The sequence below is a fragment of the Eleginops maclovinus genome, chromosome 1 (assembly GCF_036324505.1).
Source record: "Eleginops maclovinus isolate JMC-PN-2008 ecotype Puerto Natales chromosome 1, JC_Emac_rtc_rv5, whole genome shotgun sequence".
NCBI lineage: Eukaryota > Metazoa > Chordata > Actinopteri > Perciformes > Eleginopidae > Eleginops > Eleginops maclovinus.
In genome coordinates, this window is record NC_086349.1 from 24,880,585 (window position 1) to 24,904,758 (window position 24,174).

The 24,174-nt window shown below is 43.7% G+C and overlaps 3 protein-coding genes across 3 annotated transcripts in view; 2 read left to right on the forward strand and 1 right to left on the reverse strand.

Annotated features, from left to right (window-relative positions):
• LOC134867345 (IQ motif and SEC7 domain-containing protein 2-like) overlaps positions 1-6,501 on the forward strand; it is a 112,316-nt gene extending 105,815 nt beyond the window's left edge. Inside the window, 1 exon segment of the mRNA XM_063887857.1 lies at positions 137-6,501. Coding sequence (XP_063743927.1) covers positions 137-1,354 — 1,218 coding nt within the window. The 3' untranslated portion in view covers positions 1,355-6,501.
• A 2,902-nt stretch (positions 6,502-9,403) lies between these two features.
• On the forward strand, positions 9,404-14,579 carry zgc:86609 (ER membrane protein complex subunit 3-like). Its single transcript, XM_063881154.1, has 9 exons — positions 9,404-9,486; positions 10,477-10,676; positions 10,989-11,046; positions 11,213-11,306; positions 11,601-11,705; positions 12,159-12,240; positions 12,772-12,851; positions 13,092-13,174; positions 13,672-14,579. Exons 2-9 carry the CDS (start codon positions 10,522-10,524, stop codon positions 13,798-13,800), a joined length of 786 nt encoding a protein of 261 aa, XP_063737224.1. The 5' UTR covers positions 9,404-9,486; positions 10,477-10,521; the 3' UTR covers positions 13,801-14,579.
• A 202-nt stretch (positions 14,580-14,781) lies between these two features.
• The window catches only part of usp11 (ubiquitin specific peptidase 11), a 13,513-nt gene continuing 4,120 nt past the window's right edge, over positions 14,782-24,174 (reverse strand). The window contains 15 exon segments of the mRNA XM_063881140.1: positions 14,782-16,355; positions 16,461-16,549; positions 16,643-16,758; positions 16,848-16,997; positions 17,230-17,342; positions 17,644-17,714; positions 18,054-18,536; positions 18,619-18,710; positions 18,847-19,050; positions 19,268-19,362; positions 19,610-19,693; positions 19,827-20,051; positions 20,140-20,298; positions 20,842-21,015; positions 21,960-22,059. Coding sequence (XP_063737210.1) covers positions 16,131-16,355; positions 16,461-16,549; positions 16,643-16,758; positions 16,848-16,997; positions 17,230-17,342; positions 17,644-17,714; positions 18,054-18,536; positions 18,619-18,710; positions 18,847-19,050; positions 19,268-19,362; positions 19,610-19,693; positions 19,827-20,051; positions 20,140-20,298; positions 20,842-21,015; positions 21,960-22,059 — 2,380 coding nt within the window. The 3' untranslated portion in view covers positions 14,782-16,130.

The window sequence follows — 24,174 nt, forward strand, 5'->3', positions numbered from 1 at the left end:
ATTCAAACTGCTGGGATGATATTAAGCCATCTCTAAAACTGTAACCAAAACTGCTGGTATTCTTTTTAAATATTGTAAAGTTGTTAATTTGTCTGGTTCTGTATTTTATTCCCTCTCCTTGTTCTTCTCCCCTCAGGGTTCCATTATTAGCAGTCCCCGGCCCCACCAGCAGCGCCCCCTGCTGGCCGGAGGTCTCCCCTACAACATGATGGTCCCCTCGTCTCCAGCAGCTTACCGGCCACACCGCCCTACTCAGAGCCCCGGTACAGGGGTGGGGGGTGGGCCGGGGCTCTGTCACAACCCGGGGGGGATCACCACCTCCCCACTCGTGAGCGGGGGAGGGGCTGGGGTAGGAGGCGGGATGGCGGGGGTGGGAGGCCCGAGTGGCGGTGGCGGCCTGCTAGGGAACTTCTTTGGGAGCAGGAGAGGCAAAGTTCCCGTTCCCTTGACGATGACGTCGCCTCCTCCTCAGGGTCCTCCCAGTCCGCTGATGATCTCGTCACCCCCCCACTACCCCGCCCCCGCACCTCCCATCGCCCACCCAGTCTCCCCTTCCCCATGCCCCTCCCCATCGCCCAACCTCGCTCAGTCGGACTCGGGAGGAGTTGGCGGGGTAGGCGTTGGGGTACTCGGGCCGTCCAAGCTGCAGGCGTTGCATGCCCAGTATTGCCACGGCAACAGTGGAGGTGTTGGAGTCAGTGGGCTCCAGCAGCAGCAGACTCCGCCTCCCCCCTACCACCACCACCACCGGTACCACATGCAGAGCGCCCCCCCGCACCTCACCCTCTCACACAGGTTCTCCGCTCCCCCCCGCCGGCAGGGCCCTCCCCCTTCTCACCCGCCGCAGCATCAGAGGCTGCAGCATGGCGGCGGACCGCACCCCCGCTACAACCTGGGCTTTATCACTCCCCCGCCGCTGTCCCCTCACTCCCCACTAACCCCTACTACCCCGCACGGACTCTACCACTCGGGGAGGCCGGGGGGAGGCGGCGGTGGCAAACTCCCGCTGACCATTTCCCACTCTCAGCCTCACCCCCACGCGCACACACACTCTCACAACCACGCCGTGCACACACACTCCCCTCTAAGCCCTTCCCCTTCCGCCTCCCCCTCCACCCATTTCATCTTCTCCACGCCTCCTCCGCAGACGCCCTCGGCGCGCCTCGTCAGCCAGACGCCGCCGCAGCCCTACGGACCCCAATATCAGCAATTGTCGTCCATCCCGCCTCCTCCTCCGCACTCGCCCTTACCTCCCCCGCCAAATACCCCACTCTCCCTACACCAAGGGGCTGGGGGAGGGCAGGGGGGAGGGTCCAAATCCAAACCGGTCAGCCGGATCAGCACGGTTGTGTGAGGAGGCAGAAGACGAGGACAGTGGTTCGTCGCCCCGCCGTGAGAGTGAGAGTGAGGAGGGCGAGGCGGAGGAGGAGGAGGGGAGGGCAGGTGCAGGCGTTTCAAAATGGCCGCCTCATGAGTAGGAGATCACTGAGAGCGGGGAAGAGGAAGTTACTCAGCCTGTGTTATTTTCACATCCAGTTCCCCCGCAGGTAGAGAGACTACCCCCCCCGTATTGAGGACGTTTGTTGGGAAACGTTTTTCCCTCGTGGATCCAAAAACACCCAAGAACGGGAATCACAGATCTGAGTAGAAACATCTGGAAGACCCGACGTCTTGACGACAATCTCCTCCACCCTTCCTTCGTTGTGCCCTTCAGAGGTGGATTCAAGAGGACATGCGTGTTGTTCTTCCCTGACAGAGGAAGTGTTTGTGTCATATTGTGAGTAAAAAATGTGTGAAGTGCTGTTGTGGACAAACGGTTCAGGGACCAGACGTGAAGGGAACAGTGCCTGTGGATTTATATCACAAGGGGTTGGCGCTCGATGCTAACACTACGTACCGTTTGATGGGACAGTTCAGGTTTTTTAGGATCCTGAGAACGAGTCCTTTTTACTATATTCCAAAAAATCACACTAGTCTTGCATCGCTTTGTTTTTGCACAAAAAGCACTTGTACCGTTGTTTTGGTTGTTGACATAATACAAGCCATGAGGTGTCACTGAGAGGCAGAAGTGGTTAGCATTAGTATGGTGCAGTTTCTGTGTCTTAGACAGGCGTGCATGACCTGTGCAATAGCTAATGAGTGTCGGTGTGTCAATGGTTAAAGTCAATATGCAGGGGGAGGGATTTGTTGTAAATTAAAGCCCCAATCCAGCATTTATTTGACCATGAAAAGTGCATTAGTGAAGGTTACTGAAGACTTTCCTATCTCCAATAAACTTTTTTAATATCTTTAAATAAGCCATCAAAACAAAAACTACAGGTGTCTTTTTACCTTTGTGTTTTGCAAAAATGACTAAAAGCCTTTAGTGTTTGTGGATAACAGGGTTTCAGCAGGGGTTGCTACAACATTGGACTTAAGCATGGTAACGGTTGGCTTTAGACATTGCAATTTTCCCATTGATTTATTTGATTATTCGAAGAAAACCAATGAATTCTCCCCTGCAAGTGTCTAAGTATATTTGAACGTATAAGCTTGAATTATAATATATGTCAACTGTATTTCATGCTTCATATTCTATGTGACCCTCTATGTTGCTGGCAGAGGAGATTATGCTGAAAGGTGCCAAACAGGGTGCAGTATGGGAAACAGAGTATTTTCTTTAACTGGCTTCTTTGAATTTGATGAAGCCATGGAGCTACAGTACCTCTGGACATTTCTCAGTGGAAATGTCAAATGAACCGGGTGAGAAATTACATTCAAAACGGTATGATCAATTTAGACAATCTCAATTGTGCATTGCACAAAAAGATCCAGTACGAGTAATTTACAAAAACTGACAGTTTGTTATTATCTGAAGTCTGGACCTATAGTAAAACATACAACCCTCCATATTCACACCCCCAATTTAGATCACAACAATTAGTAAATGGGAAGACTTTAGCTGAAATGCATGTTGAACCTGCCAAAACCCTGTTCCCCCGCATTCAGCCGTATGTATCTGTACAAGAGGTTTAGGGTCTGGTGAATGTTTTTGGAGATTCGACCAAAAGGGCTTTTTTGGCAGTTCTGAGAAAATACTCAGAATTCTGAAGAAAGAATATAGAATTCTGAGAAGAAAATCGATCAAGTATTTTGAGAAAATAATTTTAATATTGAGAAAAATGTAGAATCCTGGAAAAATAGAAAAATATTCAAAATCTCTGAAAAAATATGAATCATGACTTTATTCTCGGAATTGGGAAAAAAATTCACATGTAACCCTAATCCTCTTACCGGCTTACACATGTACATCCTTTGTTGGATACCAAAAATAAAATCTGCAGAGAGCAAAATTCAGAAAAAAATGAGCTTATAAAAAAGTATGAGCACAAGTTGACCCCAAGATACAAAGATAAATCGTAATGCTCCCAAACCTTTAGCTGGAACCACTCCATTATTACCTTTCGGAAACACACACCCCTTTTCTAACTGCAGACAGATGTATCTGGCTAGTTAGAATAAGGATTAATTTCCCACTCAGTCCAAACTGTGTTATTTCCTCTGAATATGATGTGAAACCTTTCTGGTGACCTAGAGGGTGATTAGAGAAGTTAATCCAACTTCCACTGCAAAAAAGAAGAATGAGGTGCCTTCAGATGGAGGGACATGACCATAAGAAAAAAAATAAGGAAAGGCCACCTCGGAATATAAAGACAATTCAGAATCTAAACAAGTAATACAAAATGATTGATTGTATCCATTCGAAAAGAACAAATATCAAGCCATTTACTGCATATTTTTGAAAATCTGGCTAAAGGACTGATGCCATCATCTCACGATCATCCAATAAAGGAACCTGAAACTGGACCTAATTTCATCTTGAAGGACTTACGAACATCTCACAGGACTGAAGTGCAGAACATGTTTCACCAACGCAGCACTAAGTGGAATATTCTTAAACAAACTCATTTTTACACATTATTTTTGCACCTTGTGTTACCACGCCAGTATTAACTTGTATTTCTTCGCTCTCTCCATTTGATCGAGATCGCCGGATGTCAGGGCAGGAAGCCCATGATGGCTGATAGAAAGTTCCTTCGACCATATGAACTATTTTACCAGCCATTTGTACTTTTTTGGACTAGAACTAAACCTCTCAGTGCTTGTTGCTTTCTTGTCAAAAGTGGCAGGTTTTGCCAGCCTCATAAAAATATTTACCAGCGTTCAACTGGTGGATGATGAGATATTCCTCTGATGTTCTGAATGCAATCATCAATGACATGGTTTTTAGTTTCCTTGTGATTACGTGTATGCGCCAACTGTAGATAATAACTGTACAATGTGTTCTATTTTCAATGGGGCCAACAGCACCGATCTGTAAGTTCAGAATTGCTTGAATTAACAAAACGTATGCTCTAAAAACCAAAAGCTCATCAGGGTTCTTCACTTGAAAAACAAACAATCAAAATACCTTAAATGTTTTTGTAGAAGCTTTTTGTTTCCGAGGTTTGTGGAAATACTGTCCTAGATTCTCAATAGACGGAGTTCCTCAGGGTACCGTCTTGGGTCCTCTATTGTTTTCAATCTGAAGAACCCCTTTGGCTTTTTAGAGCGTGCTTCTGATATTATTATCAATATTGTTGTGTAACAAGCTTCTACTAACATAACGTACTCCTTGGGCTGTTTTGTATTTTTAGCATTTTTGATTTTGTTATGTGCTTACGAGTGTGAGATATTTTTTCTGATTTGGGCATCTTTTGAAAGTACTAAAACTTTATTTACATTTTGTAATATGTTGACAACAAAACCAATACCTTTCTGTGACTAACCAACAACTAATATTTTCTAATATTTTAAATACAGACTGTGATTATTGCTTTCACTCACCCCCGCAGGGTTCTGCAAACAAACACCTCTGAATCATCGCGAAACCTCTCACCAACCTTTTAATGGAAACAAGCAACACTTCTGCTACCAAACGACCTTTTAAAAACATTATATGCTGAGCTGCTAGGAACTGAGGATGGTTGGTTACCCATCGTGTATCTAAAATCACCTACAGAAACACTTAAATTAACCACATGTCAAACAAAGGCTAGAACAATTAATTGAACACACTTGAAATATCAAAACAAACTTCTCGAGGAGCACTGGATCAAACCTACCTCGCACAGGATTACACAACATTTCACCCTGATCCGCTGCGTGCCTGAGCTGAAGCACATCCTCACTAAAATGTATGTTTTAAAGCGACTTTACCCGTACTTTTGCATGTTTTGGTCAACACATTACTGCCAACCCTTTTTCCATTATCCCTTACGGACAGCCTTTGGTTTTAGTGAAGATCTCTTTTAAAGAAAATTTGCAGAGACTTGATGCTGCCGATAGATAATCCACTACTTTCATAATAATGATTTTGGAACTGCAATGCTTTGCAGAGTTTGTGCACAAGTGTACAAACAAGCATGCATTCAACCGTGACCTCAAACTCCAAGTGAGTTTTTACAATTTTGTTTTAGATTAACCTTATGTTGTTGAAACCCCAAATACCCACTTACAGGTCCAGTTTACCAAAAATGATTGTCAGTAATAACAGGAAAGCTAACCTGTACAATTCTTGCAGGAACAACCCAAACAAATGTAAAGGTCAATTCTCTATAATGGATTAGCTATCTGTTGCAGGATGCCATTTTCTGCAAGTAGATATTCATTGAAATATAAACCAATCGCTGCCTGGACATTAGGAAATCAATCTAAATGGATTGCGTGGTTGTCAGAAGTCATTTACAGCATATGCAGTTAAAGGACATACAAAAGCACAGGTATGGCACTTTAAACTCCACATTCAAATTCGTTTTTTTCTGCCCGAGCCTGCTCTCCACTATCGGTTTGCATGTGGTATTTATTACAGTATCTGCACTGAATGAAGCTGTATTATAAACATGAATGTACATAACCATCATTATGAAAAATAACAATGCGAGTACTCACTTTGCTCTGCAGAGGGCAGTTTGTGTCTGGCTGGGATGACACCAGGAATGGAAGATCTGTTTTTTAACGCCAAAAGAAACAGATCTGACTGCTGCAGGCAAAACAGGGAACATTTAAAAAAGAAAGAAAGAAATGAAAGCATATCAGATCTGTTTCGAATAAAGTAAAACACGTAGATCTTCTGTTTCTGTGTTAAGGAGAGCCTGAGTTGTGTGTGTCTATACAAGGGCGATGGACCTGGGTCTGTGTTGTACGAAACAACACAATGGACCGCTTTGTTGAGGAAAAATATTTCTTGTTTATAATGTAGAGCAAAGAGAGACTGGAATAGTCCTTGTAAAATTGTATGAGTACAGTGTCAAATATGTGTCAACAGAGACAACATTATTTTAAAAATTATGTATGGAAAATTTTAGCTGTGTATATAAATATATATTACTTGTACTTTGTTTTTGAAATTGCAGAGATATGGAAAAAAGTGGAAATATTTATTGCTCTAAAGATATAAAAAATCTGTTCATGTTGATGGAACGACGTGTCCTGTTTTGTTTGCTCGATATCCTGTATGTGTACACACACACACACACACACACACACACACACACACACACACACATGGTTGTTTTCCAGCAATCACAAGGTTAAAGGAACATGTTAACACTTTGTTTAGAGTGAGATTCGGACAATGTGTATTTAGAGTCAGGACGTGGTTAGCTTAGCTTAGCATAAAGGATGGAAGCAGTGGGAAAAAATATCCTCTTTGTAAATTCCACACAGATGCTCTAAAGCTCACTGTTATAGGGTTTGTTTTAGTGTATAGAATAAATCCTCTCAAAATATAAATGGAAGAAACATTTTGATCCTACGACAGGGTCTTAAAACTACTTATAAATAATAGATGGTTTATATAACTAAATACATTTACTCGAGTACTATACTTAGGAATAGTTTTGAGGTATTCATTTAATATAACATTATACTGTTTGCTCCAATACATTTGTAGCTTATATATTAATGATATTTGGATCTTTCCAGCCTCTTTCTGTCAGTAGAAAAACAGGTATTTGTCGATTTGAAATGTTTGCGTCAAACCATAGGATGAAATGTTCCTTTGTACTGTACTGAAGTACAATTTTGAAGTACTTGTACTTTACCTGAGCATTTTTATACTTTGTTCTTCTACTCCACCACAATTCAGAGGTAAAATATGTACTTTTACTCCACTACATTTATGTGAAATATAATGAACCCTTAAATCAGACTGTAGTTCACCTGCAGTAAATCCAGCAGCTACCCTGCAGTATACAAAGCCATTCAAACTAGCTGCACCTTTACCAGCTCTGAGAACACTTTAATGATCAATCATTATAAAACATATCAGAGATATTATTCTGAAATGGACCAATCAGACAATGACTACTTTTACTGTCGCTACTTTAAGTACATTTAGAGGAGAGTACTTTCTACTTTCACTGGAGGAACATTTAGAATACTTTTACTGTGACAGAGTATTCCTACACTCTGGTACTTCTACTTTACTCAAGTACAAGATCTGAGTACTTCTACTTTTACTCAAGTACAAGATCTGAGTACTTCTACTTTTACTCAAGTACAAGATCTGAGTACTTCTACTTTACTCAAGTACAAGATCTGAGTACTTCTACTTTACTCAAGTACAAGATCTGAGTACTTCTACTTTTACTCAAGTACAAGATCTGAGTACTTCTACTTTTACTCAAGTACAAGATCTGAGTACTTCTACTTTTACTCAAGTACAAGATCTGAGTACTTCTACTTTTACTCAAGTACAAGATCTGAGTACTTCTACTTTTACTCAAGTACAAGATCTGAGTACTTCTACTTTACTCAAGTACAAGATCTGAGTACTTCAACTTTACTCAAGTACAAGATCTGAGTACTTCTACTTTTACTCAAGTAAAAGATCTGAGTACTTCTACTTTTACTCAAGTACAAGATCTGAGTACTTCTACTTTTACTCAAGTACAACATCTGAGTACTTCTACTTTTACTCAAGTACAAGATCTGAGTACTTCTACTTTTACTCAAGTACAACATCTGAGTACTTCTACTTTTACTCAAGTACAAGATCTGAGTACTTCTACTTTACTCAAGTACAAGATCTGAGTACAAGATCTGAGTACTTCTACTTTACTCAAGTACAAGACCTGAGTACTTCTACTTTACTCAAGTACAAGATCTGAGTACTTCTACTTTTACTCAAGTACAAGATCTGAGTACTTCTACTTTACTCAAGTACAATATCTGAGTACTTCTACTTTTACTCAAGTACAGGATCTGAGTACTTTTACTCAAGTACAAGATCTGAGTACTTCTACTTTTACTCAAGTACAAGATCTGAGTACTTCTACTTTTACTCAAGCACAAGATCTGAGTACTTCTACTTTTACTCAAGTACAAGATCTGAGTACTTCTACTTTACTCAAGTACAAGATCTGAGTACTTCTACTTTACTCAAGTACAAGACCTGAGTACTTCTTCTTTACTCAAGTACAAGACCTGAGTACTTCTACTTTACTCAAGTACAAGATCTGAGCACTTCTACTTTTACTCAAGTACAAGATCTGAGTACTTCTACTTTACTCAAGTACAAGATCTGAGCACTTCTACTTTTACTCAAGTACAAGATCTGAGTACTTCTTCTTTACTCAAGTACAAGACCTGAGTACTTCTACTTTACTCAAGTACAAGATCTGAGTACTTCTACTTTTACTCAAGTACAAGGTCTGAGTACTTCTACTTTTACACAAGTACAAGATCTGAGTACTTCTACTTTACTCAAGTACAAGATCTGAGTACTTCTACTTTACTCAAGTACAAGACCTGAGTACTTCTTCTTTACTCAAGTACAAGATCTGAGTACTTCTACTTTACTCAAGTACAAGATCTGAGTACTTCTACTTTTACTCAAGTACAAGATCTGAGTACTTCTACTTTTACTCAAGTACAAGATCTGAGTACTTCTACTTTGACTCAAGTACAAGATCTGAGTACTTCTACTTTACTCAAGTACAAGATCTGAGTACTTCTACTTTACTCAAGTACAAGATCTGAGTACTTCTACTTTTACTCAAGTACAAGATCTGAGTACTTCTACTTTTACTCAAGTACAAGATCTGAGTACTTCTACTTTGACTCAAGTACAAGATCTGAGTACTTCTACTTTACTCAAGTACAAGATCTGAGTACTTCTACTTTTACTCAAGTACAAGACCTGAGTACTTCTACTTTACTCAAGTACAAGATCTGAGTACTTCTACTTTGACTCAAGTACAAGATCTGAGTACTTCTACTTTTACTCAAGTACAAGACCTGAGTACTTCTTCCTCTGATACAAAGCTTTACAAACATATACTTTATTTTATTTCACCCCTATGACGTATCCACTGTTTCCCGTCGAACCGGAAGTCCTCTGTCGTGTTTTAAAGCTGCTGAACGTGTGTGTCGCGTTGCTCGTTCACAAAGTTCATAAATGTGGTAAGTTTGCGTTAGCGTTTCATTCCAAATATCAACAGCAAATATCAGTCCGTCATGGTCTACAACATAAACCGGGTTGCCATGGAAACAAACGGTTTGCAGATACAGTAATTCGCAGAGGAACTGGGTTAGCTTTAGCACAGTTAGCCGTCTTTAGCTAACTATACATTCGGTCACACAGCCGCTACTGCTAACGACAGCCGGTTGCTGTTTAATGAAGTTAAGGCATGTATCAGTAGTGTGTTAGACGAGCTTCTTTTCATTGAGTTAAAAGCTACGAAAGGAGCTTAAATGGTGTCCTGGGGCTTTTGTTTGGTTAGCTGTTAGCTGCTCGTCATGTCCTCTGCTGCCTGTAACAGGTCGGTTAATGTGTCAACAGATCGTCCACTGATTGAAGTCGTTCATTCAAAACCTTCCGTGTGAAAACAGAAGTATAGGCATCAGAATATACTGATGGTATTACATGAGTACACATTATGCAGGCTCATTTCAGAATGATATACACATTGATTAGAATTAGTGCTGCAGATTGTAAAGGTGGAGCTAATTTAACTCAAAGAGTTGTTATGTGGCTGGGTGTTGTTGCTTATGCTGTAATAATGCATGGTCATGTTTATATGGTTTATATATTGTTTTGGCAGCACTTGTAATTGTTTAATTTCACTACAGAGCGACGTTGTGTAGTTATAGTAAGTTAGATGTTAATGATCCCATATTAAGTCATACTTGCTAAGCAGCAGCAGGAGACATGTGTTAACTGTAACCTGTATTTTAGGCAAGGTACGTTTATTTGCAGAATTGGGGGAAGTACAGTAAACTTTATGTTCAAATGTGATTAAGGTCGTCACATATTTACTCTGTACGGGTTTATCTACACATCTACATCAAACAGATGGGCTACAAACAACATCTTATTGAATGTATGAAATAAACATCGGGACATTGAGTCTGTTAAAACAGATCTTTGATGGGGTATCTTTCCTCTTCCAGAGCGTCTCCCTGTCTTTCTACGGTTGGCTGGTTAAACAGAGAGCGATGGCCGGTCCAGAGCTCCTGCTGGACTCCAGCATTCGGATGTGGGTCGTCCTGCCCATCGTCTTCATCACCTTCTTTGTGGGGATCATCCGTCACTACGTCACCCAGCTGCTGCACAGCGACAAGAAGGTCGACCTGGAGCAGGTGTCTGACAGGTGAGGGATCATTTTATTTAATATGTCTGTTTATTATTTGTGTACAGGAGAAAAAAGACGTGCGTAATACATATTAATCCTGCCTTGTTTTTCTATGTGAATAATAAAGAATCAGAATTATTGATGAAAACCAGATTTAAATGAAGCAACATGTACAACGTTTAACAGTATTGGAACGTTGAGTGATTGCAAAGGTTATGCAGCAGTTCTTCAGAGGTACAGCATGATGTTTAAACATTTTACATTTGTAATGTTTGAAGGGATTCTGCAGAACTTGCTCATTGGCTAATCTGAGTTTGTGTTTGTGTTCAGCCAGGTGCTCCTGCGCAGCCGCGTCCTCAGGGAAAATGGAAAGTACATTCCTCGACAGGTAGGCACACACTCACTGGGAATCAGAATGATTTGGTAAAAATATTAGTGTTCTTTGTTCCTCTTCTTAGAGCGTCAGACAATATGGAACATAGACATTTAAAATCTCCAGTACTTTTAATATAAAGGGAAAAGCTGTTGTGTGTAAACGTGATTCACTGTTGCAGTCTTTCGCCATGAGGAAGCATTACTTCAACGACGCAGAGACAGGCTTCTTCAAGAAGGTCAAGAGGAAGGTCGTCCCCAAGAACCCCATGACAGGTGGGTGTGTGTGTGTGTGTGTGTGTTGTTGTTATGAAGACCCACTTCGTGCAGTTTTGATCTCGCCTGTAGGTGTCGCCCACATTATTGCCAGAGGAAAGAAGTGAAATGGAAATTTAATTTCAATTCATGTATTTTTTCCCGTTGGTCTTTATGTATTTGGGATTTGAGGCATTAGTTTATTTTTTCGATAAGGCAGTTTTTAAATTATTTTGTATTAATCATGAGCCCTTCACACATTATGTAAAACATTTTTTGTCCGTGTTATATTTTTTAACTCTGTGTCCGCTGCAGACACCAGCATGTTGACGGACATGATGAAGGGGAACCTGACCAACGTGCTGCCCATGATCGTGATCGGGGGCTGGATCAACTGGGCCTTCTCTGGATTCGTCATAAGTGAGTTCTCCAGCCGTCCGTCATTAACACCATTCTCTCTGGTTATATTTTCATCTGTTTCGATTCACATTTTCGAGGCTTGTTTAGAAGAAAAAGTCAGGTTTTTTAAAAGGTTTTGAATTTTAAGAAAACAGACTCGCAATAGTGAAAGTATTGTCTGTATTTCACAGTTCAGGATGGTTCGAGAGCTGGTTGTTGAAGTTATGCTGTACATTGAATTTGAATGTTGGTTTGTTCCGTTTCAGTTAGAAATGCAGCAGCTAAATCTCTCTTTTAATCTGAACCACTCAAATATTCTGTTTCATTATGAAATGCGTCGCAGCACAGAAGCTAAAGACGCTCTAACATATTTTTCTTTGGGACTTAAAGTCAAATGAAATGTAATTCTCGTGACCACAACCCTCTTCCTGTTTGTTTGTGATTGTTTACGGTGTGTTTGTTGTTGTCTTGCAGCCAAGGTGCCGTTCCCTCTGACTCTGAGGTTCAAGCCGATGTTACAGAGAGGGATCGACCTGCTGTCGCTGGACGCCTCCTGGTAAAGAAACACACCGCAGCGCCTCAACAGACCATGAACACATCACAGACATCTACCAACAATATCATACAATCATGTCAGCGTAGAAAAACAGCAATAAATACTTAAACACCACAGTATTTATTGAAATATACACATTTATCCTTTTCAAATGTTTATACTTTTATATTTTTGTGGTTTTTTTTATTACTTATGTCACAAAACCTAATTTGTGCTCAGGATAAATACAATTCAATATATAACAGAGCTTCTACAGGGATGTATTTATTAGGAACTATTTCTCTTACTTCCACATGAAAACAGGAGTGACAGTTTAATTGAAATCTAGATTTTTTAACGTCTTAAAAAATGTGACTGTGTCTTTAAGATTTGGGGAAAACTTCTCAAATCAAATGAAGTTCAATAACTATGAGTTAAATTAAAATGGCCAACAATAAACAGACCTTTTCATCACAGTTAGCTGTGTTCACAGTTTCAGTTTGAAGTATTTTGCCTGTATTTATTCTGATGTGTGCTGCTTCTTACCTGCAGGGTGAGTTCGGCCTCCTGGTACTTCCTGAATGTGTTTGGACTGAGGAGCATGTACAGCCTCATCCTGGGACAAGACAACGGTGAGTCTCTGATCCCCCTCTAACGCCCTCACTGTGGGGTTTCACCTCCGTGTGAAAAGAGTCCTACACGTCTGAGACATGTCGGTCATTAGAGACTGACCCCTTCCATCCCTTTACACCCCTCATCTGAAAAATAAATGTGAAGTTAAAGTCCAGTGGGTCGCAGCTGCCGTAACGTCAGAGTAGCACGGTTTGTGTTTGTCCGTTTGATTCCATTGATTAATGGCGTTAACTCTTTAGCTGCTGACCAGTCCCGGATCATGCAGGACCAGATGACAGGGGCTGCCATGGCGATGCCTCCTGACCCCAACAAGGCTTTTAAGGTGAGACATTTATTAAATAAAGTGGCTCAGTCAGTAGGGACTTGGTCTTGGGACCGAAGGGTCGCCGGGTCACGTCCCGATCGGACCAAAAAAATATATGGAGTGAGCTGGTAGCTGGTAGCTTCTCCTCCTAGGCCACTGCCGAGGTGCCCTTGAGCAAGGCACCTAACCTCTATCTGCTCCCTTGGCGCCGGGTACCTGGCTGCTTCTGCTCTGCCACCTCTCCTCTGCATGTGGTTGTGTGTGCATGTATATCCTCTGTGTGTTTAATGTGTATCAACACAACAGAGTAGAGAAAAGCAATTTCCCTGTAAGGGATTAATAAAGTATGTCTTCTTCTTCTTCTTCTTCTGTAGCTTGGTCCAGTCTTTCTCTACAGCTCAGGAGCCTTGTTCTTTCATCCAGTATCTCAAGCTCAATCAAATGTGGGGGTTTTTTTCAGTGGAAATGTTTCCTCCCAGTTAAACTGACCTGCATTGTTTGTGTGTTTGTGTCAGAGTGAGTGGGAGGCGCTGGAGATCGTGGAACACAAGTGGGCGTTGGAGAACGTGGAGGACGAGCTGATGTCCAGAGACCTGAACTTTGGAACCCTCTTCACCCAGGACATCAAGTCCACCATGTTCTAGAAGGAACCCTGAGGAACATGTGGTTCTAGAACTCTGTCCCCGAACATTCTGGAACTCTGAGAGAATTCTGGAACACCGTATAAGTTAGATAGTGTCATGTGGTCACCGTGTTCACCCTCATCAGGCACTTTATTTACTTTCTGCCTTTTCACCAGCCTCCAAATGATAGTGTCCGAGCTGTGCCTTCATATGTTCAACGTGTTGATTTGTGTTTGTGAACAATAGTTTAATAATGAGTTCTTATTAAACTTGTTGTCCATTGATAGTAACTTAAATAGTTCATTAGACCACTTCACTAGCCTTTTCTTACCATCTCTTGTCTTAAATCAGCTCAGTTGTTGGGTTGGTGCTTTATTCTTTTTCTTAACGTGCTCCTTTATTCATTTTCTCTAGAATAACATGGTAATGAAATATTTTGTGTGTGCAGTGTTCCAGAATCTCTCATGTTCTGAAGGTTCTAGATAGTTATTCTAGCCCGACCCTTTCTCAGCTCTGACTTGCGGAGCAGACGAGTTCCTGAAATGTTCTTGAAGATGGGGTTGTTTCAAAACCAGCGTATTCTGCACCAGACGAATCTCCTCAGGAAGACGTTTCTGTCGGGCGTGACGCAGGAACAGGAAGTTTAAAAACCACTGGGACGATACGGGAGCTTTAATTGGCAGCAGGCGTTCATGTTCCCCCTGCAGGCGGACTCTCTTTGCATGTGTTTTTTACCCTGTGGTCATCCAGCGCGACTTGAAGTGAGTGCAACAGTTTAATAAAAGTGCCATCGAACTACCTGCAGCGCTCTCGTCTCTGTTTGGTGCTTTTTGAATGTCACCCGGTGGTGTTTGGAACCACAGATTTCGGATATTACCTGCTCAACCAGCTTAGAAAGAGGAAATAAAGAGACTTCAGCTGGAAAACGTGAACGTAGGGGCACATCACGTAAGAGAAGCGACAAACGGAGAGGAAACTGAATAAAAACCCACTCTGGTCCCGTCCTGTTAATAATCATCCTTTTATTCATATCAAAAGATTGAAAGTACAATAAAATATTTTCATCTGATATTTGACAGGAAGACCAAAGAAAGAAATCAGCCCCAGATTCCCTCCGACCCGACCCAGGAATGGTAATAATAATTATACATTTCTTACAATACAAAAATACTGTACACAGAGCCGGTTTGAAAATCAGTGAGAGCTCCAGAGAGAGAGAGAGAAGACTGCGCCCGTCGTTCTGTCAAATACGTTGAAGCCTGAATACAAATGTCGCCTATAAATATGAAAAATAAGCATCTCAATCATCAGCTCCAATCAGAAAACACCTGCAGTCGTGTGACAGCGGAAATTACTCAAAAATAATAATAAATACCAGAAGAAAACGACCAACATATACAAAGAAAGGTTCATTCCTCAGCCCCGGCAGCTTTGTTCAACATTAAATTATTTTACTCTTGCTATAAACACGCACTTATGACCCATAATCCCCTGCTCCTTTAATGAGTTTCAGCCGGTGAGTACAATAAACTACGGACAACCAATCTGCTTTTTATTAAAGAACATAAGAAAAGACGACTGCCAACATTTACCGTTACAACAAAACTAAAGAATTGAATTGCTTTTATGTTTCTTGTAAACTTGTGTCATGTTTTAAGGAACCTATATTTGAGTCAGGACTAACTTCTAGAAACTACACTGCGCACAAGTTTCAGGCCGTTTGTATGCAACTAATTATAGATGATTACCTGCTGTCCTTTAGCTTTATTATCAAATATGGAACCCGGTGTGTGCACTTAAAAAACTATAGACCTCTACAGTGTTTTATTATAATCTACGTATTAACTGTTAAAAAATACCTAAAATTAGATTAAAATTAAGTAGTATTTTTTTATTCAGTATTAAAATCTGGTACCAACAATGACGTAACATTTCTTTATTTTTAAATGTTATTGAGTTTTTCAAGACGGTATCCGGAGATCAGATTATGAATTGGCAAGGTGACGGGTCTCTAAATATGTCTTTACTTTTATTTGTTGAATGAAACATTTCATTTATTACGGATTATAATTAAACACTGTAAGAGTCTGTAGTTAGTCTGCGGCCGCTCGGGGCTTCATAAACAAAGATCTGATCAGCAATAAAGAGCACGTCTCAAATCTACCAATATCTACCCATTTATCATCTATCAGAATAAAAGATTGCAGATTGTTGTTGTTGTTATTTATCGGGGAAAAGAAATAAATCAGAGAAAGTTCAAGTGTTGTTGGAAAGAAAAAAATAAATCACAGGCCCGTTCTGAAAAGAGAAACCTTATTACCGTAAAATTAATCTAAACCTTGAGGATTCATTTAGTCTGTTTCCATGGTGACGTAAGAGGAGGAGGAGGAGGAGGCGGCAGCGGCGGTGCCGAGCTCAGCGTCGTCTTCCTTACAGGGAGTGATGTCATCATCCTTACAGGAAGTGATGTCGTTGGCGGGCTGGCTGGAGGAGGCGGGGCTTGTGCTGGGGGCGGGCAGAGTGGGTTTTCTGATCTTGTCTTGTCGCTGGTAGAACAAGACGTAAGCGGCGTTGGTCTGAACGACAGGAGACAACGGATTCATTCAGGTTTGACTTCATATCGGTTTTAAGTGTGTCTCTAATCTGGCAGCAATGCTTCTGAATCCCTGGGTCTCACTCACCACGATTTGATCCTCCCTGGCGTACGTCACCTTGCTGTCGTCAAAGTAATACCACTGACCGTTGTCCTTGTTCCGCGCATAGCTGGTGTCTGAGGGAACACACGGTAAGAAGTGTCCAGGTTAGTTAAATGTGACAAATAAAGCCTTGAACACGACCACAAAGTGAAGACAGTGGGACGTACAATGCCCGTCTCTCAGTCCTCCGTAGTGATTGGACACAGCGATGAGGTCGTAGCGGCTCGGAGGCTCCCCATTGGACAGACTCTTTCTCAGGAGGCAGCCGGAGAAGTCCAGCTCTCTGTAACAACACACACAGATCAGTCTTCAGGTGTGTGTGTGTGTGTGCGTGCGTGCCGTGCGTGCGTGCGTGCGTGCGTGTATGTATACCTCAGAGGGAAGTCCACGATGCTGTCCAGCTTCTCTCTGGTGAACTTGGTGTAGGAGAACCTCTTGAGGTGGATGATGAGAACCTCCGGCAGGAACCAGAGGTCCAGCTTCTTCGTGGCCAGCTGGTGCTTCTTACACACCGGGCAGTACCTGAACACACACACACACACACACACACACACAAACACAGATGTTGACTGAAAGCGTTTTATTTCTGCAAATTCTCTATAAAATGATGGTGTGGTTTGCAAAGCGGAGTTACTAATTGGGTGTGAAAAGGTGCTGAATATATTGTGTGTGTGTGTGTGTGTGTGTGTGTGTGTGTGTGTGTGTGTGTGTGTGTGTGTGTGTGTGTGTGTGTGTGTGTGTGTGTGTGTGTTACCATGGGTTCTCCTCCTCCAGTGTTTCCACAGTGGTGAACAGCTCGATGCACTCCTGCAGCTGGACAGTGGTCTGCTGCTGAGGAACCTCCATACTGGCGTGCTTCACGTACTTCTACACGGACGGGAGGAGGAGAGACAGGCGGGAGGAGAAGAGAGGTGAGGACGACATTTCTTCACATACACGTTTAATTTGTATTAATTCATCATACTATACAATGACTTTCTTCTCGACATACTATACTCAGACTGGCTGTTACTGGTTCCTCTCACTCGCTCCTTTTTTTCAACATACTATAAAACAACCTTTAAAGATTTTAAAATGGTCCGACTTTGCACTGCGACTGACCGACCCCCCCCCCCAGGATAAATAGAGTTTGATCTAAATGTAAATAAACACAAACGTCCACACTGACCTCGGCCTCGTTCTCGTTGTAGAATCTCTTCTTCATCTCAGGGTCCCAGTCGATGGCCACATAGGGCTGAGCTGCAGGAAGAACGTGTATACAGATCAGTCGAGTATGATGCTGATGCAACCCGACCGGAACCGTTTACCGGCACTCGCAGGTTCTCACGGCAACAAGTGTTTCAACATTTGGGAATATTTTAGTTTCATTTGGGCTGCAAGAATCATTTCAATCACACAGCTCCGGAAACAATTAAGAGACCACTCCAGTGTTTGCTGAATTCCAACAGTCAGTAGTTAATAGAATACAAAAAATAAATAATGGAACTCAAAGACAAACCTATCATAAAACAAGAGAACATGATAATGGTGAAGTGGTCTCTTCATTTTGAGTGTGTGTGTGTGTTTTTTCACACTCACAGCTGAAGGACACGGCGCTCCCCCCCTCTCCCATCCCTCTCTCAGTCGTCCCGTTGGAGTTGACCGCCTGGATGGTGAACAGACTCTTCCTCTTGCAGTGCACCTTCCTCTTCGCTGGCTGCTCATTGGCTGGCGGGCTCGGAGAACACGCCTCCTCCTGCTTGTCCTCCTCTTTTTCTTCTTCTGTGGTGTCACTCGGCTGCGGCTGATGGGCTGGAGGTTCTGAGCTTGAGTCGGAGGTCCCGCTCGCCTCCTCGCAGGGCTTGACTCCGTCAGTGATGGGGGTGTGAGCGTCCGGCTCCGTCTGATTCAGGGGCCCGTTAGTCTCCGTGTCGCCCTGGTCCGATGGGGACTGCGTGTGGTTGACAAAGGGGCGGGGTTCGGCAGTGGCGGTGTCGTCTGATTGGCTGTTTGCAGATGCATCACCGGAGCAGTGTTCTGTCTGAGAGGGCCCGGCTCTCTCTCCGTCCTCCTGCTCCTCCTCTGCAGAAAGAGCACAGGACCGTCAGACTGAAACCTCCCTATGCAATATGGCAAAGACTGTAGATGGAGGAGACAGCCCTACCGTCACTGATGCCGTTGGTCTGAGCTTTGTACAGCTCCTCCTCCTCCTCTTCTTCCAGCTCCTCAGAGGGATCGGGAGGACGCACATAACGCCTGCACACACACGGGAATGTGAATATATAGTATGTCATAAAAAAGTTGCAGGATATTGACAGTGTGTGTGTGTGTGTGTGTGTGTGTGTGTGTGTGTGTGTGTGTGTGTGTGAGTGTGTGTGAGAGAGAGACTCACGCCAGCCTCTGCAGGAACAGTGTGTAGAGCTCCTCGCGGCTGCAGCAGCTGCGCGGCACGCTGAGCAGCAGCGGGTGTCCGAACAGCGACGTGCCGTACGAGCTGCTGCCGGAGCCGTAGTCCCTGTAGTGAGAGCGCTCCCTCAGGTACAGCGCCAGCAGCACCTGCTCCTCCTGCTGCTCCTCCAGCATGCTCAGCTCGTACCTGAACGCAACATCAAGGTCAAGAATGTTGAGTTTAATGCCTCTAATGAAGGCAACAGCATTCTGTCCTCCTGTATGTTGTGTTTGCATTCCAAGATGTGTTGGTGTGTACCTTTTTAAAAAGGTATGCAAGCATTATAAAACTGATGTGATGCGTCTGATATATCAAATACACTAAGCTGAACTCAAATGCTTGATAATATTCGTGATGTTCTTACACAAAGATGTCGTCTCGGTCCAGTATGCAGCTCAGAGACTCGTCAGTGTTGTAGATCTTGTAGAAACGGTGGTTGAACACATCAGCTACCACCATCTGAAACCAGGGTACACAACAAACCTCTTTACTGCTATTAAACATGAACACAGACACATTCCCTGAAGGCACCAATACGATGCAACTATAAAGTGTATTCATTTTCATTTAGAAACTTCCTTAACATCACAAATTTACTTCTTAATTTATTCTACAATTACAATATTTATACAGACAATTTATGAATCCGGCAAACAATCACAATTAGTAGTAGCGGGAGGGCACACACACACACACACACACACACCTGCGTGGGAGGTACGTTGGTCATCTCGGACAGAGCTGTGCAGAGGTCCGACACTTTTCCTGTTTTAGGAACCACGACTCGATGCTGTACACAAAAAGACAACATGTTTTAAATTGTGTTATTGATGAACTTCAGTTTTGGAAAGTTGTTGGTTTTATAAAACAGAGGTCAGGTCTTTCAGTTCATCTGCAAAGTGTCACGAGGTAGGAACCGTCACCTGTGCAGGTTTGGCGTAGGGGTCCAGAGAGACGAAGAAGACCTCCATGACGCGCTCCTTGCTGACAGGAAGTGGGACGCTCAGGTAGCAGAAGGGGTCAAAGGTCACGGAGACCTTGTGGCATTCTGGACAGACGAGCGTGGACTTGAAGAGGCCGTGAAACGTGTCGACGATCACCGAGTCGTTCCGCCGGCGGTGGTTCCGCCACGCCTCCTCCGCCACTTCCTGTGTGAGAGGAAGGGGAAACATGAAGCAGGAGAAGCACCTCCTTCGTTGCGCCTGTTGGTAGTCAGGTGCGTGCGGAGCAGCTCACCTGGTCCGGTCGTCCTTCAGCGTCTCGCAGCTCGATGTACTCTTTGTTTTTGACCCGGTTCAGGTCCTCGTGCAGTCCGTCCAGCAGGAAGGACAGCAGCTCCTGACTGTCGTGCTGCTGGTAACCCAGGAACTGAGAGGCAAAGTGGCCCACCTTCGTCTGCACACGCACACACGCATATACACACACACACACACACCAGAACAGGAAAGGTGATGCATCACATATAAGATCAGGCCGTCAGCAGGTTTTCATAGTTTTGCTTCCCTATCTTTCAAAGTAGAAACAAACTAAAACAGGTTTAAAGGATAGAACTGCAAACCTCAAATTAGGAAGTGATAGAGAGTATGAAGAGAAGGTCTGAGTCCTTTCATTTCAGATGTATAAAAAAGCCACATGTTTAATCCTGTGTTCAGCTCTCGGTAGAGTAAGCGTATCCGCTCTGTGTCTGTGGTCTTCAGTTTCACTCCTCTGTTCCTGCTCACAGTTTCAGTTTACACTTCAGAGATCAGAGGCAGCTGTCTCTCTTCTGTGAATGTGTCACCCACAGAGAACCCTCTGAATGATTCATAGAAAATGAACTTCAAAAACGATGGGACTACTTCCTTCTGCCTCGGTATATTGGATTTGTTTTATTCTGTTTAATTTGCCGTGGCATCACTGTGAGACATATTGGTGCTCATGGGTTCAGCGTGCCGGTACCTTGAAGACGCGCGGGACCACGGAGTAGTGCCTGCCGGACCACATCTGTTTGATGACGTCGGCGTAGGCCTCGGCGATCTCTCCCTTCATGCCCAGAGGGTTGGTGAAGTTCAGCTCCTCCAGGTAGGAGCTCTGCAGGAAGTACTCCGTCAGAGGGGGGGTGTTGCTCAGACACTGCAGGGAGAGGAGGAGGAGTTAGGGAGGGCTGGACAGAAGAGCATCATTCATAAAGTGTCATTCCAATCCTAAAGCAATGTTTGCTGTGTTTATTGTGTTGAAACCCCGTCATTCAGATACTTTAGGCTTCAGTAATGTTTTAGTAGTATTATAATCGAGTAACTAGACTCCAGTTCTGGTAGGATTGTTTCAGGATTGTTCCAATAACACCACAGCGTTGTAGTACAAAAGTAAAATATGCATCAAGAACTGAACAAACGATATTTGTCCTGCAGTCAAAATAAAAAGCTTTGTCCTCCAAAAGGAGAGACACACCTGCGTCAGCTAACCACAGCGAAACATATTATTCTCTCTCATAATTTATTCCCAAATAACACAACATCTGCACTTTCTCTGTGCTGCATCATTTTTTCAACAGCGGAATAGGATGATGTGTGTCTGAAGCTTCCTTTCAAAGCATGATGGCAGCCAGAGCGGGTTAAAGAAGAGGGCTGAGATTGTTCATTTATGAAGCCGTTTAAAAGTGAAGCTCAGTGGACCTGACAAAACACTCCTACAGATGAATTAAGGTTATGAATAAATATTAATAGCTTTCAGGAAACTGAGTTTGGGCTGAGAGAGAGAGGCCGAGCTCCTTCAGACGACGAGGAGCAACACCGACACCACGCAGGTGTTAGATATGCACAGAGCGGACCCTTTAACGAGAACTTTAAGCAGAAAAAAAGCACAGAAAATAAACCCTGACAGCTCAGAAAAATCAAAGTAGTAATTCTCCAGCGCAGAGGCATCTAAAGAAACGTTTACAGAGTCATAATGCCTGCTATGGAGGACATTTTGCAAGGGCATGAATGTGGGTGTGTCTCGAGACGTATGTGTGTGTGTGTGTGTGTGTGTGTGTGTGTGTGTGTGTGTGTGTGTGTGTGTGTGTGTGTGTGTCAGACCTGTAGCGCTGAGTTCATGAAGCAGGTGTTGCCCAGGTTGGTGAGGCCGCAGACTCCCGGCTGCCCTCGGTACGAGTCCTGCTCCTCCACCGAGTTCCTTCTGGGAACCAAAAAGGATTCAGAGTGAATGAAACGGAGAGGAGAGCTCCGCTTTACAGCGCTGTACGGGGAGACAGGAGGAGGGAGAGGAGAGCTCCGCTTTACAGTGCTGTACGTGGAGACAGGAGGAGGAAGAGGAGAGCTCCGCTTTACAGCGCTGTACGGGGAGACAGGAGGAGGGAGAGGAGAGCTCCGCTTTACAGCGCTGTACGTGGGGACCGGAGGAGGGAGAGGAGAGCTCCGCTTTACAGCGCTGTACGGGGAGACAGGAGGAGGGAGAGGAGAGCTCCGCTTTACAGCGCTGTACGTGGGGACCGGAGGAGGGAGAGGAGAGCTCCTCTTTACAGCGCTGTACGTGGGGACAGGAGGAGGGAGAGGAGAGCTCCGCTTTACAGCGCTGTACGTGGGGACAGGAGGAGGGAGAGGAGAGCTCCGCTTTACAGCGCTGTACGTGGAGACAGGAGGAGGGAGAGGAGAGCTCCGCTTTACAGCGCTGTACGGGGAGACAGGAGGAGGGAGAGGAGAGCTCCGCTTTACAGCGCTGTACGGGGAGACAGGAGGAGGGAGAGGAGAGCTCCGCTTTACAGCGCTGTACGGGGAGACAGGAGGAGGGAGAGGAGAGCTCCGCTTTACAGCGCTGTACGTGGGGACAGGAGGAGGGAGAGGAGAGCTCCGCTTTACAGCGCTGTACGTGGGGACAGGAGGAGGGAGAGGAGAGCTCCGCTTTACAGCGCTGTACGGGGAGACAGGAGGAGGGAGAGGAGAGCTCCGCTTTACAGCGCTGTACGTGGGGACAGGAGGAGGGAGAGGAGAGCTCCGCTTTACAGCGCTGTACGGGGAGACAGGAGGAGGGAGAGGAGAGCTCCGCTTTACAGCGCTGTACGGGGAGACAGGAGGAGGGAGAGGAGAGCTCCGCTTTACAGCGCTGTACGGGGAGACAGGAGGAGGGAGAGGAGAGCTCCGCTTTACAGCGCTGTACGTGGGGACAGGAGGAGGGAGAGGAGGCTGCACTGTTTTGAGATGAAAAGCGTTTTGTAGTTTGTGTTCTTTCTGTGGTACAGTGAGACTCAGTCTGACTACAGTGGTTTACTGGGCTGTAAACTGAGCAGCTGATGTTTGATTATTTAAGCATAAAATAAGCAGTTATGAAAATCTGAGTTTAACATAAGAGGTCTGAAACTCCGGGTCAGATCACTTCATTCAGTCTCCAGCATATTTTGTTTTCATTGATGAATCCAGGCCTGATTGTGAGGATTTCTCCCAAGCCTTTTTCCTTTTAGAGTAATTATTTATGTCTGAGCAAAGCCGGCAGAATTCATTTAAAACATATATTTCATTGTTTGACAGAAGAGCACTTTGATCCAGTCTGGAAGTCAGGAATGTCTCCAAACTGACAACAGATTTATGAACGGTTCCTTCTCTGTAGTCTGTCCCCCACACAACAGCTCATGCACATTCACAGAGTCAGTCACGAGATGCAAATGACTGCCTCACTGCTCCTTTTGGATTTTAGCTACATCTGAAACTCGTGCTGGCTATTCTCAGTGGGGAAGAGTTGTCCACAGTGCAGGACCGCAGACTTCATCATATCTGGTTTGTGGCCCCAGTGGCAGGCGGGATTGCAAAGTGAACGCAAAGCTTTTAGGGAACAAGTCTCCATGCATTCATTCAGCAGCCATAATATTCAGCAATTAATAATTACGTCATAGTCAGAAGTAAAGGAGAAAAACCTTGTCTTGTTGCCTTTAAAGCGGAGGAATAAACAAAACGGGGGGAAACGACTAAAGGAGAATCAGAGAGCATACAGGAGAATAATATCTTAAGTATTTTCTGTATTTAGGGTTAGGGTTAGGGTTTATCCTGCACAATAATCAACGGTTCACAAATATTATGATTTATTTTATTCATCTTTTTTGTCAAATTGAACTTTTTTTCAGGCTAAAATGCAATGTTTTTTCTGGTAAAAAAAAAAGCGTTCAATCTGCTTTTGTTCGAGGAAGGAAAGACAACAAACTGAAAGCAAAGTGTAGACTACATGACAGGTATATATCGGAAATTCCCCCGACAGGAAGAGCGGGGGGGGGTCAAACCGAATGAGATGAGTATGGAGAAAATG